The 17,140-nt window shown below is 37.3% G+C and overlaps 1 protein-coding gene across 1 annotated transcript; it reads right to left on the minus strand.

Annotated features, from left to right (window-relative positions):
- Nucleotides 1-4,572: 4,572 nt before the first annotated feature.
- On the minus strand, nucleotides 4,573-14,190 carry LOC128885456 (uncharacterized). The gene has a single exon (XM_054139515.1). The coding sequence runs from the start codon at nucleotides 11,584-11,586 to the stop codon at nucleotides 10,471-10,473; it is 1,116 nt and encodes a 371-aa protein (XP_053995490.1). The 5' UTR covers nucleotides 11,587-14,190; the 3' UTR covers nucleotides 4,573-10,470.
- Nucleotides 14,191-17,140: the final 2,950 nt, after the last annotated feature.

Below are 17,140 nucleotides of genomic sequence, written 5' to 3' on the forward strand. Positions count from 1 at the left end.
TTATTTTGTTCTTGTCGTGCTCAAGACGAGTTAAATCGCATGAGCTTATTGTTAATGAGTTACCGAGTTAACTCGTCTCGAGCTCTTTCCTATTTAAAAAGCTCATGCGATTTAACTCGTCTTGAGCACGACAAGAACAAAATAATTTGACGAGTATACTCGCGCAGAGCACCGAGAAGGTTAAGTTTTAGAATTAATTTCTTTAGTTCTTCAGTGAAAAGCACTATCACCCATATATGGTCGACGTGGCGATCAACGTGTTAAATAAAAGATTAGAATTGAACGTGATGAAAGATGACATCGTTTAAATGTCAACATTTTCATCTAAGAAATTAGGTTGTCTATTTACATAAAAACTGCCACACAAAATAACTGAGTTCAACTCAAGAAAGAAACTTTTGCGACAACCTAATATATCGAACTGTATTATTTACTGTAAAATCACTCGCAAAGTCAGATTATTCAATGTTCAGAAATTGTTACGAAAAATAATCCAGTATAATGCAGTGCCAGCATTGAAACGTTGACGCTTAACAAAGTTAAGATGACTATTGTGCTATTAATTTCATTTAGTTGGTAAGCAAACAAAGATCGATCGCAGTTACCTCGCGATCGACGCATTATTAGAAGTCTGAAAAGGATTATGAGAGGCAGACTCTGCGGCAGAATGCTCGCGAGAAATCCTATCATAACCACGTATTTTTGTTAATTAAGCGATGTCGCCCGTGTTGTTCGTAATATTAATCGTTAATGTATGCCGAAGAGAAATACGCAGGGGAAAGGAGAAACGATTAGTTTCATAGGTGAAGCGCCGAAAGAAAGCTCTCTGGAAACGATAGGAATGCTATTTAAGAGAATACACCATATTGACAGACCCGAAACGAACGGGATTTTCACGAAATTGTATTAAGGAATGTATACGCTCGATTGAAATGACCTTATTATTGCGAATAAATCAGTTTCAAAACTTTGAATAATTTTTCAGATATCTACATTTGTTTATATTTGGTACAATTAATTTACCGTTCCAAGTAATTTCTGTATACAGATACATAGCAAATATTGTACAGTGACTTCTTCTAGATTACATTTAAAGACTCAAAGTCACGTTTCGAAGAAAAGCGTTCTCGATATTTCTGAATCGTCAAAATGGCGTAATCTTGTAAAATGATCCTCGGACCGGAGTTCTTTTTTCGGCGACTCGTTAGAAACGTCCATGTACAAAAGTGTGCTTTACTCTTGCCAATATTTAGCTAGGTGTCAGCTCGATTTCGCACTTAGACGCTAATCGTTGCAAAGAAACGTTTACCATTGAGTGTTGCGTTCCATATTCGCGTATCGAGAGGTTTCGTTAAGTTTACTAAATGCTCGGTCACTGCCACGCGACATTTATTCTCCGCCTCGCATGATCGAACGACAGGCGCGCCCGTTACTTATTGCTGTTCAGACAATTAACGAAATACGTACGCGTCAGTGGCGCAACTGGAACTTCCAAATAGGAGGAGGCAATATTCTTCTACATCTATATTTATAAATAAAAGTAATTAATTTTCCGTAGCGTCACGTCCCATTTTCTTTTGTTTTTCGCTATCGTATTCAAAGCTTTGTTAGTATCGATATCGGTGTCGTTGATATCTTATTTTACTATAATTATACATAATACTTATTATGGTAACGAGCATGTGTTCCCTTCTCTGTGAATTTTGGGTTTATTATCATCATTATTAACCCCTTAAGTTACGATTTACTCTCGAACAGCCTGGGACCAAAATGTGATGTTTACATTTACCCCGAACAATAGAGCCAGGCTTGTGATAATCACTTTTGGCCTGAATATCGGACCACGAGTCTGACACGTGGCCGTAACTTAAGGGGTTAAATACAAAATTTATTCTGTTTTATTCCATAGAGGTTCAGCTTCTTGCCTCCTCCCATTGTTCTACTGTTTTGCGCGGCTGAAATTCGCCGCGATTTCTAACTTCCACGAATTCACGTGTACTCTATACAAGGTGTCCCGAAAATGTTGGAGGTCCTTGAAAGGGTTCGTGGTGTGATTTGAAATAATTTTTTCCTTAGCGAAAATGTTGCATGATGCTTCGTTAAGGAGATATCAACAGAAAACCCTCGACGAATCAGAGCGCCGTAGTCTACGCTACTGCGGGCGCTCCCAATGGCGTACTCGCGCTCTGGTTGGTCGAGGTTCTTCTGTTAATATCTCCTTAACGAAACATCATACAACATTTTCGCCAAGGAAAAAATTGTTTCAAATCACCTCCCCTTTCAAGAACCCTCAACATTTTTGGAACACCATGTATTTCCGAATATTATATTTCTCTTTCAACGAAACCGCGTTTCTTCATTGCGCACCGCGATTTCCTAACAAGTAGTTAAGCTGTCGTTTATTCGTGCTTGTCGAGGAATTCCTTGAATCGTGTTCGTGGTCTGTGTTTGCTTCGAGCTTATTGCGTTGTAGGGCCGCATTTCGCTTTCGAACATAAAACCCATGGTGGACCAAGGAACGATATTAGGATTAGATCGGTTCTACTCGATCAGCGCGACGTGTTAAAATATCGTCGACCGTCTATTGCCCAGGGATGGACAGAATATTATTTGAATAACATACGTGACGAAATAAAACGCTACAGTTAACGCGATTTATTCCCGACGTTTATCGAACGGTTATTTAAATGTACAAAAATTTGTCGCGTACGCTTGTATTTGTATCGTAACCTTTCTTTTTTTTTTTTTTTTATTGAACATATCGTTAAATTTTCACTTCCATCGTGATTAAAATAAAATCTTCCGGACTTTTTAAAAACTTTAAAGTATCGTAACTCGAAACTACTTGTTTCGAGATATTCCGTTATTGCTTTTCGACGAATATATGATTGTATACTTACTCTTACTTATTTTTTCAGAGAATCCAACCAGAGGCGTTGCGAGGAAATTTGGCGCTCGGGGGAGTAGTTTAATGAATTTGAGAACCCTATCAATTTTGGAGGGTGGGAAGCTCCCCTGTAATACAGATAATTTCATTTTCGCTTCGACGAATTTGTTGTTCTCTCTTCAACTCATTCGTTTGTAATTGTTCGCGTAAACGTGATAGTGATTTTCTGCTCTATGTTTTTGAGTATACAACTATCCATTATTCTTCATGATGAAAAAGTTTTAAGGCTTTTGTGGGACATATAACTTGATTTTTTTAATAGTTTTTTATTCAGAAATATAGCACTATCCTTATACAATTTGACTTTATTGAGATTTCAAAACCACTGTGCGCCATTTGGCGCCCCTCTCTACGTCTCTGGATCCAATGTATAAAGTTGAAAATGTTGCGAATGCTTGTGTAAACTAATCTCCAAGTACAAATCTTCGAATAAACAAACACGAGATTATATATTCGGATGAACTTCCAGCCGCTAAACACGAAACATAATTTGATTGTACAATTCAAGATCATATATTTTACTGGCCAAATAACGCACCAAAAGTTGTTCGTTACTCGATATTTTTATCTAGACAAGAGTTTTGCCCATCTCTGCTATCGCCGTAGTCAGCCGTTTGTTACGTGACATATATATATATATACACACCCCACACAAAGGAGATACATATTTTCTAACCAGGATTCAAGAGTGGAAGAGGCAAGGCCAGCTTAGGGGAGTAGTTTAACGTTCTTTACTCGATAAAGTGTACCTTAAGAGCGATCTACGTAGCAAGTCGACCGATGTAACTGACAATTAATAAGAATAAAGCTTCGTTTTGTAAAGAAACCGCGAGGCTCGATGAATTGTAGCGATTCTTTCGAGTGTAATAAATTCGAAGAGCACACCAACCCGTTCCTTGTACTCTTTTCGTTGAACTAAATGAAGAGATGTCAGACGTAGCAAGCGTCGGACAACTGGTTTCCTCCAAGGATCGACAACGACAGTTATCACAAGTGAGTAATGCCCATCCATAATCTGCAAAACAGCCTGTGTGTTAAAAAAAAGAAGAATTTTCAAAGGAAAGATAATATAATATTTTTCAATCACCATCGAAACGTTAAATAAATATTTACATATGGACAAATCCACAGAACTTTTAGATTTGCAATTGGAAAAAAAAATTCTTTTTAGACAGGACATTTTTAATATTTTAGTACGCACATTCACACTCTAAGACCTAACAAAAACTGTATGAGATATAATTAAAATTAAGAAGGTTTTAAATAATGTTGAAAGCAAACAATTTTTTATTTGATATTTAATATTTAATATTTACATATGGGCAAATCCACACAACTTTCAGATTTGCAATTGGAAAAAAAAGTTCTTTTTTGACAATACATTTTTAATATTTTAGTACACACATTCACACTCTAAGACCTAACAAAAACTGTATGAGGTATAATTAAAATTAAGAAGGTTTTAAATAATGTTGAAAGCAAGCAATTTTTTATTCGATATTTAATAACTCCTGATAAAGCTTCATTAAACTCCAAAATATACAATCACAACGAAAAATATAATATATTTTGGAAATATAACATTCGCGCAAACTGAATTAGGAATGTCAAAATACCAGACAAAACATTTCGAAACAGCTTTGTACAACGTGTTTGAATTTTTTTTATCATTTCTTCGTTGGTCGATTTTCTGATGATACAGAATACGAATTTATTTGCTTCAAATATCAATATCTTTTAACGTAAGAACGGTGCATTATTTATTTTTATGAACGTTACTCCATATAGCTTAGTTCACAACTGTGAGACTGGCAATGCATAGTTTATTTTGAATGTGCTTCAATGTAAATCTGAAATTTTCATATCGATTTTGGATAAAATTTTCAAGCGACTCTAATTCACTGAAAAAAAGAGGCACATCAATCGGGGTTTTCGGGAATGGTTCCTCTTCATAAGATAAACGAACTTCAAGGATCGGAAATGAACAAAATTTGACGGTGTAAATTTCGTAAAAGAAAATAGTCCAAAATTCAAAAATTAATGAAAGTTGGTCACATGTTTTCTATGATCGTGTTACTATTTATAGAATGATAGCATATACAGTAAAGTTTACATAAATGCACAACTATCTCTACCACAATGCACTAGTTCAGTCCCGAGTTTGTGCATTTATGGAGACTTTACTGTATATGAGATTTGTAGGTTCATTTCACATATATAGTCAGTGTAACAAGTATTCGGCCACCAACCAATTTAAAATAAAATTAATAAGAAAAGAAATAAGATGATAACATTCGAAATAATAAACTTTAATTTACCGAAATTCTACTCTAAAATACAGTCGGTGTAAGAAGTATTCGTACACCAACCAATTTAAAAAAATACCAAAATAAAAAATAATAAGAAAAGAAATAAGAGAACGTTTTAATTAACATTAAAAGTAATAAACATTAATTTACGCAAATTCTACTCTAAAAACATGTAGAAATGCTGCTAAATTATTTCTTCCCCTAGAATTTATTAATAAAATAAATATATGCAGTTTTATTTTGAATTGGTTCCTGTACGAATACTTATTAGATTGACTATATGTATATCTGCCAGCTTTTCCAATTAATGCCACGTCAAAAAATTTAACGGCGTACACAGCCTACAGCTATCTCAAAATATTTGAAAATTAACAAACTCACAAGGCAATTTTTAACATTTTAATTTTTTAAAGACTTCCTGGCTTCTCAGATAGCTTACAAATTTTACGAAACCCATGGAAAACATTTGTTTTTATCATTACCTTCCACCAAAAACGTCCATATGATAAAATAAATGATTGATAGATTAAATTATGGTAAATTAAATTGATAAATTAATATATTGAAACATCAGAAGATAACATTAAATAAAGACGCAAAATAGCAAATCTAAGATTTCTATGGACTTACCCGTACACGTTTTTGAAACAAGTATAGCTTTACAGTTCCGCTTCGAGTATTTCGTTTTAATTAATCCCTGATCATTCTCTACGCTGAAATTTACTTAATTCTAGCCCAATAAAATTGACATTTTTCCAGTGTCTCGAGTGCGCTCAGAAGTGAAACTCAAGATAACTCATTCTAGGATCAGAGACACGGACACGGAGAAGTGGTAGTGGCTAATCGTTCCTCGGTCAACGATTGTATCGTGCTCGATATGTCACAGAAACACGCCCCGGTAACCATTTAACGAGGTATGCGAGATCTATAGCGGGCGCCCGCTATTGTCAGCGATTTTCTTGGTAAACTCCCGCGCTCTCTGCGTTGGCCAATATCAGATTATGGGATTTCGCAACAGGCTGCACGAATCGTTGAACTTTCGCGGCACGTATGCCCGCGTGCGAGAGGCAAAGACCATTGTACGTAACGATAGTTTCGCGTAATCTGGATCGATCGGTAGCGGTTGAATCAAAACGGGACTCTCGACTCCGAGGTATCGCTGTATATTCTTTCATTATTCTATTCAAGTTCGAGCCCGGCTAACAATGAATGAGCCCAATACGAAACGATAGGATAAAAAGATGCAGAAAGTTGCAGATTTTTAGGACGAATTAATTTTACGAACAATTTGTGACAATGGTAGGTAATATTCATTTTTATTCATCTTTGATACCTCAAAGTTAATTGATTCAATGTTTAACTATATTTATTTTTTATATATTTTTTTTATGTTTTTTATATATTTATTTTTTAATGTTTGTCGAAACAAAGATTATGGAGATAATATTATGAAATTATATTCCATATTATGGAGATGTTCTAATTACCTTCTGCGTTACATTAATTGATTCAGTATGTAACTATATTTATTTTTTAATGTTTGCCGAAACGAGTATTATGGAGATAATATCATGGAATTATACTCCATATTATGGAGGTGTTCTAATTACCTTTTGCGTTACATTAATTGATTCAATATTTAACTATATTTATTTTTTATATATTTTTTATATATTTATTTTTTAATGTTTATCGAAACGAAGATTATGGAGATAATATCATGGAATTATATTCCATATTATGGAGGTGTTCTAATTACCTTTTGTGTTACATTTTCTTGTTTTCATCAAATTATATATTCATTTCACTAAGCGACCGTAAAATTGTGTCGCCCCAAATTTTCAAAAAATATTTATAAGTCCAGTGAATCTTAACGGATTCTTGTATAACTCGATGAGTAGTGTATTAAACCGAGGTAATATCACTAAAAATTGCAAACGATTTCATTGAGGAGCAACGAACTATGACTAATGGTCGTGTAACTATTTATAGAATGATAGCACATACAGTAAAGTTTCCATAAATGCACAAATATCTCTACCATAAATGCACTAGTACTAATGATCAAAAATACAAGTGACCGTAAAATCGCGTGTCGCATTGTACATTGTTATCAAACTGATATTTCAGATTTATTTTTACGTAGTCGTTGTAAATATAGGACAAGTGTAGTCGCGTTCACTGCAAAATGTTAGCCACAAGTATGAAGATGAATAATTTTGTTTGATCGTGTTCGAAATGGCTTGATGCTGTTGAAGCGTTTTAATTAACATTGAAGGAGGAACGTAACGATCAGACATAATAAATTGGAATTAAGTGTTTTCCAGCGGGTGATACAATCTCGTAGAACGAAGACTCGTTATATATAACTACCGTTCTTTAACTGTATCCAATTGCGCGTCCGAATCGACTCCGTCTACCCCGACGATGTTGCAATCGCGTTCGACTTCACGGGGCGCTGTTTAAACACAAATTATTTACAGTATGCTCGACTACGTGTCTGTCGTTTCGAGTTAATTAACGAAGTCGCGAACGAAGGAAATTAGCAGCAAGTGTTTGCATGGATGATTATTACTTTCGTTGCGTAACGTGATTTGCAGTATCGACGACTCTGTTATCGTGGAATTAATCATTTCGGGGAGAAATTGCTAACTATACAGGGCGTCCCTAATTTAAGTGTCAAAATTTTGGGAGCATGTAGTTTGGGAGTATGTTTGTTTCGTTTTGATGAAAATCGTAAAAAAGAAAGAAAAATTTCTTTGTCTTTCCTCTCGTTTATTTACACTTACTTATTTCGTTATCACTTATTTAATGCATGCATTGCAGCAAGAGGTCATCAATTTGAACAGTGTCCGTATTATATAAATTAAGTAAGTGATAACGAAATAAGTAAGTGTAAATAAATAATAGAAAAGACGAAACCTTTTTTCTTTCCTTTTCACGATAATTCTCCAAACTTTTTTTCTTAATTTATCGGTCCATATTCTCCCAAAGCTTTGACACTTGAATTAGGGGTACCCTGTATAACCAGAGTCACCGAACTGCGGATTTTATTCGTCTATCGTGCATGGCGCACACGAGAAGTAGTGAACGGACGCAAACACATGTATTTATGCAAAACGAAATATTAATGCTGATCTTTTGATTTGTAACATACAGTCAGCTTCGTAAGTCTAGCGCGGACAGTGGATCAGTGAGTAGCGTAGCCGACTACCACTTAGGCTAACAAATAATAAGTATCGAACATCCTTATATAGCATAAGATAAGCAACTAAAAAAAGTAAAAAACATTAGAAGAAAAAGAAAAATTGGAAAGAACAAACACACATAGTGGTGAAATATGAGACAACAGTTCCCATTCACCTTAAAATAAACAAAGACAAAAGACTCTGTATGACTATTGAGAAAATTTGCCTAACTTAAACAATCGGTTTAGATATTTCTAAATAAATTTGTTATATATAAGTATATATACATGCGTTAAGTTTATTCATTTATACATATATTATAATGAAACATGTATTTGAAGACGTCAAAATTATCATTTAATTTAGATGAATTTCTTCAACAAACATAGAAGGTACGAATATTTATGGAACTGACTGTATACACAGTAGAAAGTGGTTATACTAAGTATGAATGTACGAAATCATAGATCTAACGAACAGAACGCAATAGTGGTTTTCTTTCACAATACCTATTTTAATATACAATTGTTTAATTTTATAGTAAGTATACTATATGGATATATTCCACATAATTCATATTAGCGCATGTTTTGGTATATTTAAGACCAAAGGAAAATAATTAAAACAATTGTAAGAATCACAAGTATTAAAACTAAAAACTGCTAGGTGATTGCTTTTTGGCATGTGAATCAAAATTGGCGCACTCACCTAGATTTTCTTAGGTATATTTAATGGTATTCAATAATACAGTCGGTTCGTTTATTGTATAGTAAATTAGTAAAAGTACCTTATTATTTAAAGTTCTGGAAAACGTAGGTTTTATTACATTCATCAGTGGACGTTTCGAAAGCAACGAATATACTATAAATATTAAACTATATCGACGGATTTATTAGAAAGTTGAATAAATCTACGATTAATCGATCGATCGATAGCTCTGAAAAATTAACTGGAATAAACTGTCTTTAAGCGATTACTACCGTCTACAGACAAATACGTATTTGCGGTTTTACGCGATGTTTCTTAAAACTATTCGCAAAACTAATATGGACAATTATTACGTAACATAATATTTAATAATACGATCATTTCTTCTATTAAATAGTAACATTGGGAAGAGTCTTGTTATTTAATGTTTGGAAAAAAGCTTGTTCCTCTCATTGTTTAGCAAGAACGGTATACTATAAGAAAAGTTTTTGTACCGCGCTATCTACAGGGTGTGGCAGAAAATTTGACCTGTAAGTTGTATTCATTCAAACACGAAAGCACTTCAAGTATGAAATTTTTTCACAATTTTTGATCGATTCTTCATTAAAAAAGGTACGTAATTGTGCTTTTTTCAGAATTTTCGATCTTGTTTAACATGTTCACGCCTTCATGTCCTTTCATCGGGTGCTGTGTACCACCGGTGGCTCGCGATAGACTCTCTCATTGGGCGGCGTGTACCACCGGTGGTTCGCGCTCGCGTGCCTATCAGATGGCGTGTACCACCGCGCCGTCCCGCGACGAGAAACGCAAATATCAGCGCCGGGGTTAATGCGTTAACATACATTTTTTAGATTTCTAACACTAATGAAAAAATGTGAGCATTCGTTGCTCCGAGACTGGGCTCGAATCCTTCCGAAAATGTTTGTCGTTGTGTGAAAAAGCACAAGGAGGCTACTTCGAAACCAATTAAGTACGTTGTAGCCAGAGGTGTTGTTTATAAATGTTGCTAAAATTTGTGTTTGTGAAAAAGTAAAATTTTTATAGTATTTTATTAAGATGTCAAATTTTTTGCCACACCCTGTAATTATATGCTTTCCTACAGTACATATACAGTTCAGGAAAAACACTAGTCCAATAATTACTGTTTGTGCAAGTGTCGAGATCAGAAACGAAGCTCAAATTAAAACGCTACAAAGTATCGCCTAGTTATATTTTTTGGACTAACAAACGAAACTGTCATCGTTGTTGGACACAAAGGTACACCGCTCCGTAAGTTGTTCGTTGTGTTTCGACGCATTTCGTTGTTCTTTGGCCCGCCTCAAGAACACGATCCTTCGACGATCCTGTGCGTCGCCTGATTCGTCAAGAATCTCTCGACCCTCTCCCTGAACTCTCTGCTGGATTCCGGCAAAGGTAGCCCCGGCCCCGAGCTTCTCAGACCGTGCAGCGCGTCCAGATTCTGCAAGCTCTCCGACAATCTACGATCGTGATCCAATATGTCCGGTCTGGGTGCCGGCGGCTTCTTCTTTCCCATCGCTCTCCTTTCCGAGTTCGTTCGCTCGTTCGACCCGTTCGAGTATCCGGACTCGGGCAACCGATTCATCATCCCTCGTAACGCAATCTTCGCGCTGAGCGCCGACCAGAAGGCTTCCAAAAGAGCAGCCACCAACACGTTCACCGTGAGCAAAATCTTCGCGTGCGAGGCATCGCGATAATTCTCCTGCCAAAAGGTCATCACTCTGTCCTTTATCGTCTCCAAGGATTCCTCCGTAACATTCGATTCCTGTTCGTGATCTCCCGTAGCCAGGAATTCCCTATCGTTCTGATTATAATCGATCAACGTCTCCCGAGAATTCTCAGAGTCGTTATTTCCGATCGAAGTCCTCAAAATGTATCCCGATATGTTGGACATATGATCGAGTATGATTCCAGGCGTGGGACCGTTGAAATTAATATTCTGTTCCAGGTCGTGAACCATGGTCGAGTTGAAGGCCTCGTCGATCGACAAGGTGTTGTTTCCCGGATGCTCGTTCGTACGAGTGCGACCTCGCTCGAGAATCTTCTCCAGAGACCACAAGGATCCACCGGAGTTTTCCGCCGCGGCGGCGATGTCGAACACCGTGGCGACGAAGCAGAGGATCGCCGCCACCAGAGAGAACAGGCTCCCGTAGAAGAAAATAGCGATGTTCCGATCGATGTACCACCGTCGCCATGCGAGGAGGCCCGTAACGAACGGTACCAGACACGCTACCGACAGCACGGGACCTTGAAGAGATAGGGCGAGGCTGCCCAGCAAAAGGGACAGCGCGCCCAGGCCGAAATGGACGAAGGACAGACCGCCCACGGTCGACGCCGAGTAGCGACGCTCCGATGGATACAAGGAAGACAACGCTGGCTTAGTTTTCACCTTTATCACGTACACGTTCTCCATCATTGTTCGCGAGTTTTTACGCAACTCGGGCCACAGTCACGCGAGAGCTCGGCAGGTAATTGGGGCGAGAACAGAAAATTTCATGCACCGGAGTTGGGCCAGTGATTACTTGCTGTGATTATTTTTACTATGCGCTATTGTGTCTGCGATTCTGTTTCTACTTCGCTTTTACTCTCCGTGTCTTTCATAATTTAATTTTAGGTTGCGGTGCTTAATGTTAGTTTCAAAGTCATCGATCGCTTTTTTATTGTTTTCTTGTTTCTCTCTCGCACTTTTCGATCTTTTCACCCACAACTTCAAGTCAGTCTGTGATAACGCACTATAGATTTGCAATCTGCGATTGTGAGCCAGTAATTAACAATTTCTCAACGTCGAACGGTCTAATCACCGTGTAAAATAAAATCGTCGAAAGAAATTGAAGACGCTACTTAATTTTATTAATTATTTTCTTTCTCTCTCGCACTTTTCAATATTTTCACTCACGATTTCGAGTCAGTCGGCAATAACGTACTAAACATTTGCAATCTGCAATGGTGAGTCAGTAATGTACAATTTTTTAACCGAGTAACATAAAATCGTCAAAAGATATTAAAGACGCTATTTAATTTTCGATCTTTTCACTCACAATTTCAAATCAGTCTCTATTAACGTACCATAGATTTACAATCTGCGATCGTGAGTCAGTAATTTACAATTTTTTAACGTCGAATGGTTTAATCACCGAGTAACATGAAATTGTCAAAAGAAATTGAAGACGCTATTTAATTTTTTCTGTACCGATCGTTCGATAGTCATCGGCTTCATTTGGGCCTGACACTGGCACACATGTTTACGACGGGTCGTCGATTCCATTAAATTTCCCAGACGCGCATACGTAATGGAGGTATATCCAACCTGGAGCCTTCCAGCGGAAATTGCTCGCCGCTTCCTGTTGCTTCGGAATAAAAAGCACTTGACCGTGAACGAAATGTACCGGGTGACACCAGGTCGCGGTGAAATGCGACGTTCCTGGAACGGAAGAACGCTAACGCGAACGGTAACGCGAAGAGGAAGACTCGATTCTCGCGACGAATCGGGACTGGCACTGCCCACGAGACCTCCGCGTTAATCCAGAAAGAGTCTTCAATAATTTCCGGGTTGGCAGAAGGGAGCAGGCCAATTATGCTAACCACCGCGGCTTAATTGAAATCTTCGTCGTAGATTTCTTCGTGGCTACGGTTGTGCAATTCGCTCGTAACAATGGAACGAGGACGAAAAGGGAAGAAGAGGAGCTCGAACGGCCGCGGCTGCATCCAATGAGCGTGAACGCGGAACGGTGAATAGGTTTAACAAACCGTCGTAGCCTCAACTTTTCTTCTCCCTTGGATATTGCGCAATACGATTGCGAAGCGATGCAACTAAAGTAGCTTGTTCCTTATCGTCCGTCAGTGGTCGGGATGATTTATCGAGGCTTGTAGAATTACTCCTCCGTCGACAAGCATCGGAACATCGAAGTTAAGAGTAGAAATGATTCGTGAAAAATTAGCAATTGGCGCGTTGACTGAGATATATATATATATAGTATAGTCTTTCGAGAAGACTTGGAGGATTTTTTACCAAGTAATTTTCCAATCGTTTCATATAGTTTTGATAGCGCAAAGGAGTCTCAGACTCGTCGCGAAGGATCTAAGTTAGATCCTCTAACCTTTATTCTTCGAGGCGGGGACGCACAGGCTCGACCTTTCGCCGAGCCATTTCAAAACAATGATACAAAGGTTACCGGCAATTTTCTCTCCGACAAAGGATCACCGAGTGGGTTCAACAAATCCGGCTCGCTGGCCCAATTTTTTCTCTTCTTTGGCGGCACGTATTGCCCAACGATCGATCGCGAGACGATGCAATTATTTCGCTGCTCGTTCGTGTTTTCTCAGACGGTGTTCTCGCCCGATTTCTTGCCCTCTGGGTTTTCAAGCTCTTGGGAAATCACCGATCCGGTTATCCGTCGACGATGAATCGATCGCCCTCGAGCGATCTTGCGTCCGCTCAGTCCGCGAACGCTCCTCGAACTTGCACAAAGTTTTCGACGTCGAAGTTGGCCAGGTCCGACAGTTCGCTGCCGGGTAATCGAAGACATTCGCGATGAGCGTTTAACACCGTTGAGATCGTCGAAGGACGGATCGAGCAAACGCGTTACGCAAACATGTTTCAGCGCTGTGTCCGTTTACAATTTTCGCGACTCTTCGAAGTCACTTTTCGGGACTCTTTCGGAAACGGTGACTCTTGTACGAATAGTTGGTCTTTAACAACTTCTCGTTGGATTTCGATGGTATACGCATCGCTCCGCGAAATTCGATTAAGGAGCCGTCGATGCGGCAAATTATCGATCAACTTCCGTCGTGGTTCGCGGTTGATTCGCGAGGACAGATGATTATCCACGGGAGACACTCCGGCGGAGACTGAGCCGCGAACGAAGACTAGTTCGGGTTGAAATTGCTATGAGATCCCGAACGGGCCTCCCACGCGGTCGGTTCGCAGTGAAAGGGACAACAGACAGCCACGGATAGATGAACCTTCGGTTTTAAGCCGTCTTCGCGCCATTTTCCGCGGTCGCGAAACGATGTCACACTTAGATACGGGAAAAACGAAGCGAAGCTACTTTCTTGCTCGTATCTAGACTTGAACTTCGAAGATGCAACGCGGGACGAGTCGTAACATGTAACGAACATTCTAATTTCGACGGAACAATGATAATTCGATATAATTGAAATAAGATTAAATCTTTTTAAATGGCACGTGGTCATCTTTGTACGCATACAGGTGTTTGTGTATGTGTGTATGTGGGTGAGAGAGAGAGAGAAAGAGAGAGAGAGAGAGAGAGAGAGAGAGAGAGAGAGAGAACCTCACTTAAATAAAATTTAAGGAAAAAATTGCATATTAATATGCGCTATTTATGCTCTCTTCAAATCCGTAAGAGAAAAATTTTGCGCTCGTTCCGTTCGATGCAAAAAAATTTATTTTAATGGCGGGGGGGGGGGGGGGCGGAGGAGCTGAGTAGGCTGCCAGTAGTAATATATTTAATACTTCCTTTGTGGGATTTCCTTTTGATTTTATAATTACTGCAACTCTTCTAAGGATTAAATTAATTAAATGGCGATGTTCTTCGAAAAGGGATCTTCTTCCATTCCTCTATCAGAGAGTAAGAACTTTTTTAAAAGTACTTTACTGGACTGCCAGTAAGCACCTCCCTCCCCCCCCCCCCCCCCCGATTTAAATAAATTTGTTTGCATTAAACGGAGCAAGCGCAAGGTTTTTTTCTTATGGATTTAAAGAGCGCATAAATAGTGCATTATTACGCAATTTTTCCTTTAAATTTTATTTTAGTGGGGGGTCCCAATTTTCTGCCTACGACGAAGACCTGCTTCAAGACAATTGTATTCGAAATTCGACGTAACTCAAATAAGTACAATAGTTGTAAACTGTATTAGTTTCAACGAAATGTTTCAATGAAAATGGAACATGGTTCATTAACAAAATTCTAACCAAGAAAAAATACATATGCATTCTTAGATGGCTCCAGAAGAATTGTCGTTAAAAGAATGGGATATCTATGTTTATCGTGAGAATATTAACAAAAATTAACAAATATGTGAAAAGTGATGAAAACATATGCGTAGTAAGTATTCGTACAGTTACAGTTTATTGGAAAAAAAATAATAAAATTGTATATTTAAAGGCAGTGAATCGATACATTTAATTATTTTAATATTTACTAGGATTACCTTTTGATTTTATAATGGCTTGAAATCGTCACGGCGTTGAATTTACCAAATTAAGTGAGTACGTGACTGGGAATATTTTTCCATTCTTCTAAGAGTGCTTTTTCTACATTATCTTTTGAGGAAATATGGCGAGACTGTATTTTTCGTTTCAGGTGATTCCAAACGTGTTCAATGATGTTTGCATTTAGCGACTTATAGTGGACCAGAATGCAATGTTAATAAATTATCTTCTACAACATTTTTCTTGCAATTAATCACTGCACGAATACTTTTTACACTGACTGCGTATAATAAACTAAGAACAATATTTACCTTTATTTCCTCTAAAGTTTAGGGTTAGCTATCGAAGCTCGTATAATTCCTTAACACTTTCGCTGCGGATGACATGGTACGGATGATATGGTTGTTTTTATTATTTTTCAGTTTTCATTTCTTTTGTTCGGCAATCATATTATATATAAAATAAGTTACCGCAAATATATGTTTTTCTAAGTAATCATATTAGAACATTTGTAAGAAATTTTTCATTAAAAAAAATATCATAATTGCAGCTCCCAGCGAACGGCTACTTAATTATTTTCGTCCGCAGCGAAAGCGTTAATTGACAAACCGCGTTGAAAAATATCACACGTCTCCAAAGTAAATACTTTACTGTAATCCTAAACTACCTTCAGGAGCGCAAACTAATCTCAGAATACTCGCCAAGGATCACGCCAAGAATCACTAACCTTTATTCTCTTCCCAGTGGAAACACATTGGCTCGGCGCTCGACCTTTTCGCTAAGCTGTTGCTAAACAATAATACAAAGGTTAGTCTAACACCGATTTTCTCTCCGACAAAGGGTCGTCGAGCAAAGTAAGTACCGCTTCGCAACGATAACGCTTCTCTACGTCTTGCGAATCGACTCCTAACAACGCGCAGACCAATCGAAGTACCCAACCGGTTTGAATCGACGGAGCAATTAAAAGGAAGATTAATAAAGTTCGTTATGGTTTGTGAACCCTTGGCCTGGTCAATTGCTCGTCGTAAAGCACGAGTTTGACCGTACACCGAGCGTCGGACTTGTTTTATTCCTAAATTGCTTCGAAACTCGAAGACGCCGACGGCCATGTTTGGGATATTCGATACAAAAGTGGAATAATGCGGGCACATTTAGCGACCAAATGATCCAAACTGGTACATTCTTAGGAAAACACTGGCGAGCAACCGTGAGAGAATTATTAGGTGTAGAAATTAATTCTGTGCCTTTCTAATGCATCCTTACGATTTAATTATAAAGAAATATCAGACATTTTTTAATTTTTACTTCGACTACGTATTCCAAGAGAGCACGTATGTAACAGTTGTAAAATCAAACGTCAAAGTTATCCGCGTGTATCGTTACTATGGAAGTGAATATTTCGATATAATGAAATGGTAGGTACATTTTTTGTTTTAACTGGAATTGCAAATAATTAAATTTTAAGGAAAAGAATTAGGTGTACGCCTAATAATCGACAAGTATATTTGTAATCTGTTAGGAGAACAACAGTTAGTAAAATTTATAATAAATATATATATATTTTATATTTATATAAAATATAAATATAAATATAAAATATTTTATATTTATATAAAATATAAATATAAATATAAAATATTTTATATTTATATAAAATATAAATATAAATATAAAATATTTTATATTTATATATAAATTTTGCTTTATATATGTTATATTTGTATATGCTTATATAATATATATATATATATATATAAAATTTGCTTGATATATATAATATATATAAATGTATATAATT

Source organism: Hylaeus anthracinus, unplaced genomic scaffold (assembly GCF_026225885.1).
Source record: "Hylaeus anthracinus isolate JK02 unplaced genomic scaffold, UHH_iyHylAnth1.0_haploid 11981, whole genome shotgun sequence".
NCBI classification, from domain to species: domain Eukaryota; kingdom Metazoa; phylum Arthropoda; class Insecta; order Hymenoptera; family Colletidae; genus Hylaeus; species Hylaeus anthracinus.